The sequence below is a fragment of the Dysidea avara genome, chromosome 13, assembly GCF_963678975.1.
Source record: "Dysidea avara chromosome 13, odDysAvar1.4, whole genome shotgun sequence".
In the NCBI taxonomy this organism is placed as follows: Eukaryota; Metazoa; Porifera; class Demospongiae; order Dictyoceratida; family Dysideidae; genus Dysidea; species Dysidea avara.
In genome coordinates, this window is record NC_089284.1 from 14888728 (window position 1) to 14906556 (window position 17829).

At 39.5% G+C, this 17829-nt stretch overlaps 1 protein-coding gene and 1 long non-coding RNA gene across 2 annotated transcripts in view; one reads left to right on the top strand and one right to left on the bottom strand.

Annotated features, from left to right (window-relative positions):
* Window positions 1-10622: 10622 nt before the first annotated feature.
* On the bottom strand, window positions 10623-12051 carry LOC136243503 (uncharacterized). Its single transcript, XR_010694883.1, has 3 exons — window positions 11800-12051; window positions 10800-11079; window positions 10623-10738 (listed from the first exon to the last, which is right to left on the bottom strand). It is a non-coding gene; the product is annotated as an uncharacterized lncRNA (long non-coding RNA).
* Window positions 12052-12125: 74 nt separating this feature from the next.
* LOC136243502 (uncharacterized) overlaps window positions 12126-17829 on the top strand; it is a 31163-nt gene continuing 25459 nt past the window's right edge. The window contains exon 1 of the mRNA XM_066035006.1: window positions 12126-12285. Within this exon, the coding sequence (XP_065891078.1) occupies window positions 12277-12285 (9 nt within the window). The 5' untranslated portion in view covers window positions 12126-12276. The remainder of the gene's footprint in view (window positions 12286-17829) is intronic.

Consider the following 17829-nt stretch of genomic DNA (forward strand, 5'->3'; position numbering starts at 1 on the left):
TACATTGCCATAGCTACATGTATCGTGTAACTTAAGAAATTTTTCACTTTTCTGTCGTGATGCTTACATGATGTCAGGCATGCAACTAATCCCATTTGTATTATCGGGATTTTCAGTCCATTGTCTTCTTATAAAATTTACCCAGAGTTTGATTGGTCAGGGTTCCTAAAGCTTTAAAAAAGGTTTTCTGTGCACTTTTGGATGAAGCATGCAACTCGGCAAAAATCTGGTTACATGTGTGATAAAGATTATTTTTTGATGACCTTTACAGGCAATTTAAAGTTTAAAAACTCAGTTTTGTGTTTGTACTATCCAAAATCCACAAACTTGGTGTCAAATTGAAGCTCTTGCCCTGATAAGTTGCAATTGGTTTTTTACAGAAAGTCTTACTCTGTTCTAAAGTTGCAGTGATTATGATGGTAAAACATGCCGCTATTTTCTCACGCACAAGCTTTAAATAATTATGTCAAGCTTGATGAATTACCATGGGGTACAACTCTTTAGAGTAAGAGTATTAACTTGATGATGCCCTATAAAAATAGCCTCAAAATGCAGAGTACATATATTGATTGATTGATAAACGGACACATTTCTGCCTGCAAGCCATACTGCATGCTAGAACACTTATTGGCTTCTTCAGGGCGTCACCTACCATGATCTACTGTACACTTGAGCATGGGACAACACATCATGCATTTAACAGTACCTGTTCTGTTGCTCACATTACATCATACTCTTCCTCACATTACATCATACTCTTCCTTACATTATTCATGTCTCTACAATTCAGTAGGACTAGACATATGCTGACTTTAGTGTTCTCACAGTTCTCTAGTGGGATAGCACTTCCACACCAATGGGATATAATGGCTTTCTGTGATTTTGCAATAAAAAGAGGTAGGCGTTTTTGTCACTGCAAGCTAGCTAATGAATTTAGTATGGCTAACAAGTGACCCATGCATGACTAAAGGCTCTTGGGGGTTCCATAAAATTCTTGCCCCCCTCCAGATCTGCCACTGTCCTGGGTGGAATCCTGCTTTAAAAGTCTGGATCCACCAGTGAAGAAACTTATAAAAACATTATAGTGAAGAAATATAAGAAAAATTCTTAAGCTGGTAGGGATCGATATCATTACAATGAAAACTGCTATAATGGAAAGCCATGCATGCAAGCTATGCAAATGTAATCCCCACTTTAACCATGGTGGTTTGTTACAGAGTATAGGGAATAAAATTAATATGATGTCATGATCATAAGTAATGACTGATCATGTTTAAAGAAAATCAATGCGACTTAGAGAAGGCTTATACTGTCATGCACATATTACCATATGAATATATTGTATGGATTTCATTGGTTAGAAGGCAACTGATCCATCAACAACTAATAATGTCTCAATCAGCTCTCCGTAAAGCTATATATCTATTATATGGTAGAAAGATTTTCAAACACTCTACACTGTAAATTCAAATGACCCTAATTGTTGGGTTGTTCTACCTGCAATTCAAATGACCGATTTTTTTGGTAGTAATGACCCAAGGATGTACTTGTTTATTTTAACTTTGTAAGATATAGTCATATTATATACCCAGATGTCTATGGTCTCTTCAACCACTAGCAAAGTGTTTGAAATAACCTTGCCATCATGGTCATTTTAACCATCTGTCATAAAATTAACTCTCATCACAAAATATTTGTTTATTTACATTAATTAATGAGTAGGTCATCATTAGTAATTATATACATTAATCTATCTATGACACATATATTCATGATAATTATTACGTACTGCATCCTATTATATTTTAAACAGTTAGTCCAAGGGCGGATTTAGGGGGTGCTTGTGGTGCTGAAACACCCCCACTCCAAAATTTACCATGTGCAAGCTAGGAAGCTTCTAGAAGTTGCAGTACAGATGCAATTGCATCTTATACGTATGCATGGGAAATGAAAAGATGGAAAAAGAAGGGAGAATGGCTAATCTTTCTAAGAGGGGTTCAAATTATACTTTTGGTGTGAGACTTAACCTAAAAGCTGCTAAAAATCGAAATACTCTAATAGAACACAGTCAATTACTCTAATAGAACATCCATCATAATGTTTTTTTCAAGAAGTTGCCAGTGTGTTTTCTTGACCTGTGCACTGCTATCTTACCATTGCTCCAAACATCCTGCCATATACTGATCACTTTCTGAGAACAACTTCTGTCAAATGATTTAATATTATAGTGGGTGTTTTCAGTTGTTGCTACAAACTTGATGCTTGGGTTGACATGCTTAAATAAAACAGTTAATTTCTTAGAATTTATACAGTTAACAAGGCTGTAACATCTGAGAACTGTTTGTTTTTGTTTTATCAGTACCAAAGTTCCATGCTGCATTTATCTGAATCTAGCATCAATTGAAGCTAATAAAATTTAATGTTATACAGGGTTTGCACTCCCAAACTGCCCCTCGAAGCTCAACTTTATAAGCTCAAATGATACTGCAGCATTTACGCTCATTTACGCTGTCACATTATAAGGGGGTTAGTTGTGGCCAAACACTAGTTGTATATGTATGTGACTTTGGACTCATGTTGTAAAAAATTAATATGGTGATGCATGGGGCCATAGTTGTAAAAAGTCAGATTGAAATAGCAACAGAACGGACTGTGGCTATATTACAAAGTTGAAGTTATTATTGTGTGCATTTTAAATCTCTACAATGACCTTAAGATCCAATCGACCTGTGTATACTGTCTTTGACAATCTACTATTATGTATTGCCTTACAATCCAATAGCATTTAAAAGTGTAACTAGCTTGTTCTGTTTTTCTAAAACTGCACTCATCCATCTTGTACCCACAATTTTTCAGTACAATAGAGTATTTGGTTAAAAATAGCTTCCAGATTCAATCTTGTGATAGCTATGTTCTAAAAATTTCCAGAGGAAGCATCACTCTGGACCCTGGCTCCCTAGCTGGAAAATTCTACATATGTGTACTCTACACACTGATGGTGAGTGTATACAGTACTTGCCTTCTCTTCATTGTTACTGTTTGGACGTTATAGTTTGAACCATGAGACTGTAAAGCACACTAGCTATACTTAAGCCAAGCAATACACTAAATTTGGCGATCTTGTATGTGACCAATTAGCAAAACCATTAAATTGCTAAATTTAATGTACCACTAAATTAAGGTATTTCAAACACAAAATTAATGGATCATTAGCTGGTTGATATTCATATCCTTCCCCTTCCTATTCTTTATGTGAAGAATAGATTTTTAGTTACTGGCTGTGCCCTTATATGACAGCTACTATTACAACTATTCTGGAATAATGGTGTCATTTCATCATTATATACACTTAGGTCACTCGCAATGCTTTGCAAGCATTGTGAATCACTTAAACAAAGTGGCATCATTTTTCAGTCAAAAATATTACCAAATTTAATACTGATTAGGCTAAATTTGCAAAATGTTCCTGTGGGCGCATGCCCCCAGACCCCTCTAGATAGAACATGCTCCACATTATGTTATAGTCAATACAGCGGGATGTTATGAGGTAATTGTCAGTGTTGATCAAGACATAAGGGATTAGTCCAGGGGCAGATCTAGGATTTCAGAAGGGGGAGGGGTGCTAACATGAATGGTTGGTTGGCTAAGAAAAGCAAAAACTGGTTAATACAAATAGCTATAGTGTGCTTTTTGATCAGCACTGACAATTACCTCATAACGTTCCCCTGTATTGACCATAACATAATGCACATCTGTAATACGGTTAATGTAATGTCCATCTGCAGCCATCACTGCAAGTAGCACATGTTGCTGTCAGACCTTCAGTGCTGGTCACTGTAAAGCTTTAACTTTGAGTATATACATGATTTTCAATGGAGAACTTGTATATGCATAATGCCAACATTATTAGTGTACATTTGAGATGTACATAGGGGGAATAAACTGTTATGTTGATAACAAATAGATTTTGTGTAATGTCACACAATTGTACAATCACGTACAAAAGAAATAATGGCCTACTAAAACACGTCGCGACAACACTCTACAACAACCTGGTACAACCGGAATACAATTACAACTCTATTACACATGCGTGCAACTACAGGAAATTACTATATGTCAATACACCACATCTCCTCCCCTCTAAGTCCTGAAACGCTTAGGATGTCTGTCCCTTGGAGGGTTTTGACACAGGACAGGAGGTTGTGATGGTGGAATATCAACATCATGATGCTGTGTTGTTGGTTGTAACTCATCGACACTCTGTTCTGATGATGTAAAAGGAATGAAAGGAGATTCTGAGTCAGTCAAATGAGAACTGTCTGTTGTGGGACTAGACTGTACATCAGTGTTAACTTTGTTCCGGATGTGGTCAACATGTCTCTTCCACAAGGACTTGTCATCTAACTGAATCATGTAAGTAAGAGGACCAACGTTCTGTACAACCACTCCTGGAACCCACTTAGTACTTCCACGAAAATCTCTAGCCCAAACAGTCTGACCAGGATTGAAAGAACAATCTTTACCATGTTCGTCATGCCTTTGTTTCTGTTTAGCTTGAGCATCACAAACTCTCTTCTCTGTACTGGGTCTTAACATGTCAAAACGTGTTCGTAAAGCTCTGCCCATCAACAACTCACAAGGTACAACATTTGTTGTGGCTTGGGGTGTTGTTCTGTATGTGAGAAGAAAATTTGCAAGTCTCTGCTGAAAGGAAACATTGTCTTTAGCTGTTTTCTTCATTGACTGCTTGAAAGTCTGTACCATGCGTTCAGCTAAACCATTGGAAGCTGGATGGTAGGGGGATACCCTAATATGTTCACACCTACAAAAATCAGTCAATTCTGATGAAGTAAATTGAGGGCCATTGTCACTCACTAACTGTTCAGGAATCCCATGGGTCGTGAATATTTTACGTAACACTAAAATAGTCTGGGCTGCTGTGGTTGAGGACATCTCAATAAACTTGGGCCACTTTGAATAAGCATCCACAGCAATTAAAAAATACTTTCCCAGAAAAGGACCAGCGAAATCAAGATGAACTCTAACCCATGGTTTGCAAGGCCAGATCCAAGGGTGTAATGGGGTGGACTCAGGGACTTTCTGTACTTCCTGACAAGACTTACAGGATTTTACAGAGTCTTCTATTTCTTTATCTACGCATGTCCACCATATATAGCTACGGGCAATCATTTTCATTTTTACCATCCCAACATGACCTTCATGCAACAACTTAAGCACAGATGACTGTAATTTCTTAGGCACCATTACTCTTATTCCCCATAAAATACAGCCTTCTTCAATTGAAAGTTCATCACGGCGGGAGAAATAAGGCTTTAGTGTATCAGGAACTTTCATAGGCCAACCACTTCTCAGGTAATGAATAACTTTGCTAATTATAGGGTCAACACGAGTAGCTTTACATACTTGAGCTACAGACATAGGTAAGACACTTATCTGTGAAACATTAAAAACAGACACTTCTGACAAACACTCACCACTACTTGAATCTTGCAACGGCAATCGTGAAAGGCTGTCTGCATTAGCATGAGCTTTTGTTGGCCGAAACTCAATGGTGTACTGATATGAAGATAGCAGTAATGCCCACCGCTGCAGACATCCAGCTGCTAATGGTGAAACTCCAGACTTTGGGCCAAACAAAGCTGTCAATGGACAGTGGTCTGTGACTAATGTGAAATGCCGTCCATACACATACTTGTGGAATTTACGGATACCAAATATTAGTGACAAGGCTTCTTTTTCTACTTGGGAGTAATTTTCCTCGCACTGTGAAAGAGTTCTTGACACAAAAGCAATTGGGTATTCCTGACCATTGTTATCCACATGTGATAACACTGCTCCAATTACATAATTTGAAGCATCTCCTGCTAATCTTATGGGAAGTTCTGGGTCATAGTGCATCAATACAGGAGCCTCACTTAGCTTCTTCTTCACTTCTTTAAAAGCTCTATCACAATCATGTGACCAATGCCATATGGTGCCATGTTTCAAGAGGACATGTAATGGGTGAAGCTGTGTGGACAAGTTACGCAAAAACTTTCCATAATAGTTGACCATCCCTAAGAAAGATCGGAGTTCTGTCACATTCTTAGGGGCAGGGGCTCTTGTAATGGCTTCCACTTTACTGGTAGCAGTATGAACTCCTTGAGCATCAATGTGGTGACCCAAGTAATCCACACTGTCTTGCATAAAGCTACATTTTTCTTCTTTCAGTCGAAGTCCATGCTGCGACAATCTCTCTAAGACAACTACTAAGTTTTGCAAGTGTTCTTGTGGAGTGGAGCCCGTCACAAGAATATCATCGAGATAGCAAATCACTCATGGTAACCCCTGGAGGATAGTGTCCATTGCCTTCTGAAACACTGCCGGTGCGGATGACACTCCAAAAGGTAAGCGTAGATACCTGTATAAACCTTTCTGTGTGTTCACTGTGACATAAGGACGTGATTCTTCGTCAAGGATCATTTGCTGGTAAGCTGAAGAGAGGTCTAGTTTGGAGAGCTTACAGCCACCAGTTAAGCAAGACATCAAGTCTTCTGGGCGAGGTAGTGGGTATTGGTCAGTGTTAAGCACTGGGTTTACAGTCTTGCTGTAATCACCACATAGACGTACACTACCATCACTTTTGGGAACAGCAACCAAGGGTGTGGCCCACTCACTATGTGATACACTTTCAATCATCCCCAATGATTCTAATCGCTTCAGTTCTCTGTCAACAGCATCTCTTATGGCATAAGGGACTTGTCTGGCTCTACAAAATTGTGGCTTGCTTCCAGGTTTAACATTTAGCTTGATCTTGAACCCAGACAAAGTGCCAAGCTCTTTCTTAAAAACATCAGAGTAGGTAGTCAGTAAATTCTTCAAGGTCAGGGTGTTGTTTTGAACAGTTGCCACACAAAGGCTTGACCAGTCCAGTCTGATGTGCATGAGCCAGTCCTGCCCAAATGGTATAGGGCCATTCCCACTAACAACAAACAGTGTGTGCTTTCCCGCATAATTAGCATACCTAACTTGTACATCCAAGGTGCCAACCACTGACAAGGACTCTGCTGTATAAGTGTGAGGTCTTCTGGAGCTGTGTTTTAGGGAACAACTTCTGTGTTGCTTCAGACATCAATGAAACTGCTCCCCCAGTGTCTACTTCCATGACCATTGACTTGCCATTCAGTTCTAAAGTAACTGTAATTGGTCTGGTGCTGTGCCCCTGAACTTTCAGAATTCCATCATCTGGAAAAGGTTCAGCTTCTTCTGTCGGCTATCTATCCAATTATTCCTTTTTAGTTTGTCAGTTGGAGGTTTACCCTTAGTACTGGTGGACTTGGAAGTCCGTGAGGAACGACAAACTTTTGCTAAGTAGCCTTTCTTACCACATGCATGACACACTGTTTCTCTGTAACGACACTCGTGGCTTTTGTGAGTGTAACTGCCACATCGAAAACATTGATCAGATCCACTTCCTCCGTGTGTACCAGATCGAGCACTAGATCCACTTCCGTGCGTACTATTACGATGAATGTCGCTTACTCGGAGAGGGTCACTATTACCTTTCTGTTTGAGACGCTGAGTGTTGCGGTCTGCTGCTTCCATACAGTCTGAGCGATTTCTAACGCTTTAGTCAATGTTAACTCAGCTTCCGCCAGGAGACGTTTCTGGGTACCTTCACTTCTCAGTCCACAAACGAGGCGATCTCTTATCGCCTGAGGTAAGTTTTTTTATTATTATTATTATTATTATTACTAGGACCGCGTCACATATAACCAAGTACATACACCAACGTGACAGCCCCCCGGTGAGGCTATTAGGTGGTGAATGCATTATCCCCAAATCAACTCAATATGTCACAGTAGTGACAGATATAACACTATAGTGGCATCGTAACTAAAGGCCACCAGTAGCTAAGTGCCAGTACATCATTGGTGTGGTATAAATGGCACAGTGATGTGTACAAAGTATATGTATACAAAACATACAGGAGAGAACTATACATTATTGCAGTATTGTATGCAGCAATACATTATAGGCAACATCACCATGCAGATAAAAATTATTAGCCAATATACAGCAATGCATATCAACATCAACTAGAGCTAAGTAAGGTTCATCAGTGATGTAGCAATGGCACAGTGATGGGTGACACACCATAGTTATGCATACACAACTTTCAGGAGATAGCTACACAATGCTGTAGGCGTATGCAAGCCAGATGAACCAGATAAAGGAAGACAGCCAAGCCAATAGAGCCTAGTAGCTACGCCAGGTGAAGGCAAAAAAGATTAAGCACGTATTGAATTGCCTGACACCAACACAAAGAAAGTTCGCCATGCCAGCTGCACAAGACAAAATTGTTTACTTGTATTTTATATGTAACTGTAAGCTTATTGTAAAGAACGTGGCATATGTCAGTTTAATGTTTTCTTGTATTGTTTATTTACATGAATGAATCCACTGGCAGCTGGCATGGAGACTTGAGATGTTACAAACATAAAAACTTACTTGTAATCTTCTTGTTTACACAAGTGGCTTCTGTAATCTTCTTGTTTACACAAGTGGCTTCTGGCTCTCCTGCACGGGCATCACTAATCTTCTTCGCGCAATATGTAAGTAATTAAGCAAGGGTGTGGTACTGGGCGTTATATAGAATTACACGTATGGTCAAGTCATCAGCACAAACAGGAGCGACGATTATACGTTTGTGCCTTCATTCACAGGCGAATCTATCCCCGGTTAGTTCATGTCTCTAGGCCTCGTAGTTTTCTCAAACATTAATTATTAATTTATTTATTACGTAATTTTAACCGCGTTTCGTATTATTCTTAGTACTTGGTTATATAATTAGCACTTTACAGTGACCAGCACTGAAGGTCTGACAGCAACATGTGCTGCAGCCTTAGGATTACCTAACCTAATTTCAGGGACTTAGACCAAATGACTTGACTTACTGACTGAAAAGGTGTAACAGAAAAGGGGCCAAAGTAAGGAAAAAAATCCCTCCAACCCCAGGATTCGAACTGCAGGTCACCCAATGTCTATAGTCGGGGCCACACTCAGTCTTCAGTAGTCCCCAAACTTACAGCTTGCAGCCAGACGACGCAACTCAGCTTCGTACTCTGCGACAGATTCACCAGGTTCTTGGTTTCGTCGATGGAACCGAAAGCGTTCCGCAATAACAACAGGTTTAGGCTTGAAACGAGTCTGTAAGGCCTCTTCAAGTTTTTCTCGGCTGGTTTGGTTGGTGCTAACAAGTCACTCAACAAGGCGTAAGTTTTCCCACCAATCACCGAGACTGAGAAGTGTTGCCACCTGTTTGTCTTCTTTTACTCCATTTGCTACGAAGAACAGTTTCACTCGTTCCAAGTACGCGGAGATTCATTCGTTCTCAGGATTGAACGCTTCAATGTGTCCAATAGACCTCGTAGTGTTTTACTCAAGTCCTTGTCGCCAGTTGTTATGTTGATAACAAATAGATTTTGTGTAATGTTACACAATTGTACAATCACGTACAAAAGAAATAATGGCCTACTACAACACGTCGCGACAACACTCTACAACAACCTAGTACCGCATGCGTGCAACTACAGGAAATTACAGAAAATTGCATTGTCTTTGCAACAACCGGCCATGCGCGGTTTGAGCATGCGCGTGTTTTGAATAATAAAACGCGCGCAATACCGGGTATAGCAGTACGCAGGTATCGAAGCCGTTCAATTCCGCGTCAGTTAAATCATTGCATAACCGGAATTATACACACCTTTACGGCAAGTATACCAGGAATGGTAGGATCATCACTAGTTAGCAAATACCAAAACCCTGTATTGTACGCATTTTATTATTCAAAACACGCGCATGCTCAAACCGCGCATGGCCGGTAGTTGCAAAGACAATGCAATTTTCTGTACCGGGGTTTTCAAGTCCGTTGTCCTATTATAATTGCGCATGCGCTAAAAACCTACTAACCGAAGGGCCATTCACTGGTGATAAAGGAGTCACAACAACACAGTGAGTAATAGTTTTACCAAATTTACAATCATCCATCATAATAGGGCACACACAGTTACCTGATCTCACTTGAATCTGCCATTTCTTTCGCACTGCTAAGCGCATGCGCCAAAATACATAGGACAACGGATTTGAAAACCCCGGTACTAGACTATATGCAAGACTATAATTATGTCAATACACCACATAAACATTACGGGTAATGAATTTCAGTCTGCACTGCTGGATCTGGCAAAGACATTTGTTTAAGAAAGCAACGCACATCAATTGAATTCTTGGCTAAATGCTGAAAAGAAGTTTCCTTTATAAAAAGCAGCACTAAAACCTCAAACCACATGCGCATATAGCTACTTCAAGGCTGCAGAATAACTGTGCGAAAGCACGTTTATGCGTGCATAGCTATATTATAACTGTTATGTACCACTCACCTAATAGGTGGGGACAGTCTCACAAGACAGCTGTAACACTTATAAAGGCCAGGTTTCTAACATCGATTGTGGGTAACCAAGCCAGACGTTGCGATGACGTTCACCCTGCAGTACTGCAGCCACCTGAGATATTGAAAGCTAGTACGCTATGGGATAAATTATATCACTAACCTGCATTCGCTGTTCGACTCTCATTATGTAGTGCTCAACATGCCAGCGTGATCACTCAATCGCCATATAGACTAAGCGCCAGACTAATTGCCATAGTGATTCCCTCGAGCGAAAAAAAGTAGCTAAATAGACGTTTTAAGTAAACAAAACCCAACTACTAAACGATACTAGTCTAATTCTTACCATTCACACTGGCTAAACACAAATCTGGTGGCATGACAAAACTGGTTACCACAATCGAACGTAAAGGTTAGTATTATTTAGAATATATTTGTTTTATTGAGTCATTGTCGAAGTGGACTACAGTTTAATCTGGGCTAAGATGGCACCAGACTAGTAAGGTGTATAAGTACGTTTATATATATGTAGACTAGAGTTGTGGCCACCCGTGTTGGCTTTTTCGATCGCCATTGGCTGCTTGTAAACATTATACGTATTGGTGACGTTATGGCCCACAATCGACCTTTACAATGAGATCAGAGATCTAACTGCTACCCTGTTGACTGAAGTATGCTCTCAGGTAGCTGTTGAACCAGAGCTCCAGCCGGTTTCACAGCAGGACTACCCTGCTTCTGCCAATATCCAAGATGGTGCCCGTCTTGACATCGCCATGAATGGTTTTTGGGGTGGAAGAAGTGAAAGATGTTTTGTGGATGTGGGGGTGTTCAACCCTCTGGCTGCTTCTAATGCGTCCTCATCACTGGCCTCCTGTTATCGGAGGCACGAGAACATTAAGAAACGTGCGTATGCTCAGAGAATTCGTGAGGAGGAGCATGCCTCTTTTACCCCCCTGGTAATGTCTGCCTCTGGTGGTCTGGCTCATGAGGCTTCTGTTTTTTATCAACGCTTGGCTCATCAACTTTCAAACAAGTGGGGCGATGATTACTCTGTTGTCATGGGGTGGTTAAGGTGCTGTCTATCTTTTTCTCTCTTGCGGTCCTCCATACAATGCATCCGCGGAGCCCGCTCATCCATCGGTCACTATGTTAAGACTCCCCCAATTGTGGAGCTGATTCGGGCAGAGTCTCAGTTTGCCGTGGACTAAGAAAGTCCCGGTTTGTCCAGCACAGGCCATTTATGTGCTGGGGGTGGTAGGCAAGGGCAGTCCATCAAGCCCGGGTTAAGAAAAAAAAAAAAAAATTAAATAAAAAAAAACAACAAAAACAACAAAAAAACAATCGACCTTTACATGTCAGGCTATAAAAGAATTCGAGTGATCTGTGAAGTGTCTTTCCACCTATCAGGTGAGGTGTCGTAGTGGTCTTCGCCACCGGCACTTGTGCTATGCTGCACAAAACCGCAGCCAGTGCAATATCTGTATATTGCACTGCGGTCGGTGCATTATAACTTATAATGCACTCGTTGTGGTCTACAAAACCGCAACCAGTGCGTTATAAGTTATAATGCACTCGCTGCGGTCTGCAGCAGTGCAATATACAAATTATGGCACTGGCGGTGCCTTTGAATTGCCCACGCAGAGTGGTACATATATATATATATATAGGTAACAGAAACACCCATATTATTGCATTTAGACAGTCTGTAGCTACCCGTGTTGTTGATTCGCTAGAAAATCTAAACTGACTCGATATTAATACTGACGTACTGATATAAGCTGATCCTAACTACTATAGTACTGGTCCCTCCGCGAGTGCTGGCAATGCATCAGGTTAGTAAAGTTACTATATACTGTAGTACGATATGCTATGTAAGTAAACCGTATGAAAAAGGCACAACTACTAAGCCATACATGGATGTGCAGGATTTTATGAGCAAGTGGTAGATTATGAGCAAGTGGTCCAAATCAAAAACATCACGTGTAGACTAGCTAGCTACCTTGCTAGCTATATACAGCTATAGCCTGCTATTCAATATAGCTACGTAGCGAACTGATCTGCATATCGTAGAGAGCTAGCTGTACAAGTGTTTTGTCTTCAAATTTCCAATTTCTTGGCTGATTACAACGAAAGCGCGAGGGAATCGACAAGGGAGCGGTCTATGTGCTATTTATTTGTTTAGCTACTTTATTAGCTATTGTTATAATTAGTCGAGATACAAGTGTATTGATGGTCTGCTAACAACCTGTGCTGGCAGCCAGAAAAATTTATATACTTAGCTAATGACAAAACTTGTTTATCACTGCATGGGCAGCCAGTAAGTGTAGTGCGGTTGTTCAGGGGGCGACTGCATGACGCCCCCAAGACCGCGTATATGCATGGGCGTATCTATTTTTATGGATCACTGATTGTGGTGCCCTGCTTAGTTGCTCTCAGTGACGTTTGCAATTTTGTGCATGGTGTATATGTTTACATCTCCATGTTCCCTGCGAATCACTTGGTGTAGGGTGTGACAGCGTAGAGAACTTAAGTCCACTTCGCACCCTTTGTTGATATTCAAACTTTTTACTCCACTGTCTTTCATCATATCTGTGTGACTGGATTTTGGAAAAATGATCCAAATCGCACATTAGAAGTTTCGAGATAAACGGTTTTAAAGAATTGAAGCCAGCATAACTCTCTAAGGATAGCAAGCATGTGTGTGAAATTTACACAAAAGATGCATCAATCTGTTACCTTTCAGGCCACTTCCAGTACTTGTAGCTGCTTGTAGAGTTTCCTGCCAAATAAGAAAGAAAATCTGAGCAGTTGGACGAGCGAAGTAGTATCACGAGTGCTCACAAAGGGGTGGGGGGTGGCGGGGAGGGAAAGAAATAGACCTCAAAATGGAGGCAGACCACGATTAGAGTCCAGACACGAGATTACAGGGCTGTGCTGGCTCCTTAGTGGCTGATATGTAGCAAAATCAACGGAGAAAACGTCTGGCCAACATTATAAGGTTGTCCACCAGTAAACCAGTGATACTTGCCAAGCCAGGTCCTTCACAAGGCCTGAAACCGCCATTTGAGCACTCCACACCACCCAGAAAAGACGTCTGTTAAAACCAGCCTCGTGTAGTTTGGGTAGTACTGAGGGTAAAAACTAGTAGTACGATAGTGTAGCTATTAGTGTTGTAATAGTAATGTGTTCTAAGTTTTGTTGTTATTGTAGAGCTTCACAAAATACTTTTAGTTTTAGTTATTAATTGTTAACAGTGAAGCCAGCGGGTACAATTTAGTTATTTTTAATATTTGTTATTGTTAATATTTGTTATTGTTACATTCAAAGGTAAATTACATATTCTATACGTATACATGTATTAAATGTACTGATCATTAGCCTTAATCAGGACTTCTCTCTCTAAATTAGTGTTGGTTAAACGATTGCGTCTACCAATACAGCAGTATCCTGCTATAGCAAAGGTGCGTTCTATTGGAGCACTAGATGCAGGTACTACCATTAAGTCTACTGCTAAGCAAAAAAGATTTGGTAATGTAGTTTCCAACTCTAACCAAAATGTAAGAGCATCTTTTTTACTGGGCGTTGGTATGTTGAACCGCAATTCATAAAATCTCTCAATTTCACTTTCAGCAGTAGTTGCAGCTATACCTTTGTCAACCTGGTGTGTTTCTCATAATCTTTGGCTTATGATACTGGATAAGTGACGAAATTTCTTTAGAGGAGGTTGTTCATCACTATTTGCTACCACAGACACAGTTTCTGTGCTTCCTGACTCAAGGGTGGTGTCAGTAAATTCTGATATTTCAGTTTTCAATGCAACTATAAGATGTGCCTTTACCACTGTGGTCTGTTGATCATTCAAAATTAGCGTGTATTTTGGATCCAGAAATGTTGCAACTAAGTAATACACATCAAATCCAGCTACAGAGGGATTCACATATTTATCAAAACGGCTTTTCAGCTCATTGTTCAACCTTTTTGATATGGTAGCCATTCCAGGCTTTGTAGACATCTCTTCCAAGTGATACTGTAATTCTACTACAATAGATACAACTGATGATATAGTGGTATATTCTTCCCCACTACACAGAGTTGTGTATTCTGCAAAGGGTTGCAGCAATTCTTGAATATTTTCTAGAACTCTCCATTCGCTGTTCTGCAAACCATCCCAGCTGTGCTCATCAAGAACTTGTATAACAGAAGCCTTGACTGTTAAAAATCGATTAATCAGTAGATATGTAGAGCTCCACCTAGTTGGGAAATCTCCTAGTTGGGCAATCTCCTAGTAGTTTTAAGCCAGCATTTGCAATCAGTTTTTCAGTTGCTTTTGTTGATTTGCTAAATTTGCTTACTATATTCTTGGCTTTTTTAATGGTGTGTCTAAATACACTACACTCATCAAATTTACTGACAACCAGTTGTAATGAATGGGCAAAGCAACTAAGCCTCCTATATCCAACAAATGCTATTTCATGTTCAAATTCGTTTTCATCGAACTCTCTTTCTTGTTCATACATGTCTTGTTGATGTGATTCTTCGATGGTTTTTTCCTGATCAGGTAAAGAATCATCTAAGCTGCCAGTGTCCAATACATCTACGTTATCTGTATCACACAATTCAAAATCTTCCTCATCATCACCTTCATTTTGCATATTTTCTTTTTGTTGTAGCTGTAGAATTTTGAAAGCCTTCACCATGTTGCTCCCATTATCAGTTATTATGCTTCCAATCTTGTGATCAGGAATGTTCCAATCTTTGAAGATTTGCAAAACAATCTTTAATACTTCCTCCTCTCCTGTATGAGGGCTTGGCATGCGTTTCACTGCTAAAGTGACATTGTGACGCTTGTGACTGGCAAAGAAATGAGCAGTGACACCAATAAAAGAAGCTGTCATTCCCTTCTTGCTCCATATGTCAGTACAAAAATTTACTTTTCTAGCTTGCAACATGTGGGACAAAATATTGCCTTTTAAATCTATAAGCACTTCATCTATCTTCTTTGACATCATATACCTAGATGGAATAGAGTACCTACTGTCTAATTCTGTGATTAGTGAAGAGAAAGTTGGATCCTCAACCAAGCTAATAGGGGCACTAGATGCTGCTAAAAATATAGATAACTTTTTTGTGATAGCCTTGCATTTAGGATCTTCATTGTGATACAGCTTGGGCCTCTTAAGAAAAGTAGTGATTTGTGGTTGATTACTTTCCATTGAAAAATTACAGGCAGCATTAGCTCTAGTACATGACTTCTTTTCATTTTCTTTCTCTTTGTTTTGCTTTTCTTCTTAATTACTTCATCATAGGCTTCTCTATGTGATGACTTCAAATGCAACTTTAGGTTTGTGTTAAATTTTCCTGAGAAGGTTTTCCCACACTTAGTCTTAGTTACTACATTTGTTATAACCTCACATTTGCTCTTTTTAGCACTTTCATCATATTAGCTGAAATAATCCCACACTGGACTTGTTTTAGGTCTTCCAGTTACTGCTAGATCACTCATTGCTATCATTCAAAGTCAACTAGTTTTAGAGCTTAATTTACAAGTGAAATAGGTGGTTGGTAGCAAGTTATTTATGCCTTGGCTGACCCATCCCATAGTACATCTGCTTGTTGTGTTGTTTACACCTTCACAGAATACATGGTAGCTAACTCCACCTGGTTAGTTAATTGCATGCTTTTCATAGATATATCCTATAATCATAAATACTACCAGGGGAAGTGACTTTAACCAGCTAATTGTCAAAGCAAATCCTTAATGTTACAAAAACTCTGTGACCATTATTGTTATTGTTATTAATTGTTGCTGTCTATAAAAAATCTTTTAGTTCTAGTTTTGTTATTGTTAACAATAAATTTTATCCCTTACAAAAACTGGTTTTTGATATTGTTATTGTTAACAATTACAACACTAGTAGCTATCCACTGGAGATGTTAGTTTGATTTTGCCTGATGTGCGATTTGGATCGGTTTTGTAAAATCTGGTCACATTTTATATTGAATCTTCAGGCTTTCAATTTGCATGACATCATTTACATTGTTTCCGTTGGGCGTAAGGGAGGTAATGTAAACAATCGTTTATCGTCACCGCGTATGTATTATTGGTTCCTGTACATTTCTCAGCATCAACTATCGGCACCTCAGGGTTTACTGATCCTACCAAACATGGATGGTCATGCATTCTGGTATCCATAGCCGTAGAGTAACTCACTTATTATCGGACGGGCTCCAAAATCAGACGCGATTACTTGAGCTACAACAGGAATTTTTGAACAACTTATATGTCTTTAGATAGTTCAAGGCTATGGGACTTTGTCTGCCCTGCAAACTCTTTTCCAATTAATACGTATAATCGGAAAGAATTTGATTCCCAGACATCCACTGTCTACAGTTTAGACTTACATCCAATCAAAAGTTTTACATCTTGATGTGGTAGGGTAACTCATCTACTTTCTAAATATCCCTAGTTTATTTAATCGAATCTTTTTAATCACAAATTACAAATCAAATAAAATGAGACATCACTGGAATAATAATCACACCATATATTTAAGTATATGGAAACTTGATTAAGTTATAGTTATATCCCGTTACGAGGGTGGTATCATTGTTATTACATGAGTCCGAGGTTGAGCCGAGGACGAGTGTTATAACAATGATATCATCCAAGTTTAGGTTTTATAATGTAGATAAGTAGGTGTAGCTTGTAAGTAGTGTAGTTTATTGTAATTAGTGTGGTAGTTTATTAGCTAGTCTTTGTATTCTTTTGTGTTAACTGTAAATTCACATGGTTAGTATACCGGATATAACTATTTTATATCCCAGTGCGCAGAAGTTTACGGATAGTAAATCAAGTTCCAGTTTGAGTTTCTGTCACTGTGTTCAAGATTTCTTCCAAATTGTGTGGAGATTAGCTACAACAGAGACCCTGCATACTGCTTATAAACTGTAGCGAAGGGCGATGTTACGTAGCAGTAGTTCCAGGTACGGTTCACCTTCATCAGAAGTTGGTATGGTGGTGTCGTGTGACGTGCAAGAGAAAAAAAAGACCAACAAGTGGCTACCGTAGTCCGAGATAGAACAATGAAGCTAGAGGTGATCGAAAGAAGTTAGTTCTTCACCATAGTGAATGTTGGGACTGATTACTGGAGCGAAAATCAGCACAGAATGTTCCTGACATTTGTTAAACTATCGTATTGGTAACTCGTAGTGTTACTGTGTAAAGGATTAACAGTTTTCTTGTAAGATTTAGCAGGTTTAAGTGCTGTACTGGTGTGTTTTGTATCAATATTTCCTTATTTGGCTTTTTATCCATTGGTAAACAATACCATTCACGGTTATTATGATGTCACAAACGAGACTGAGTGGCTCCGCTA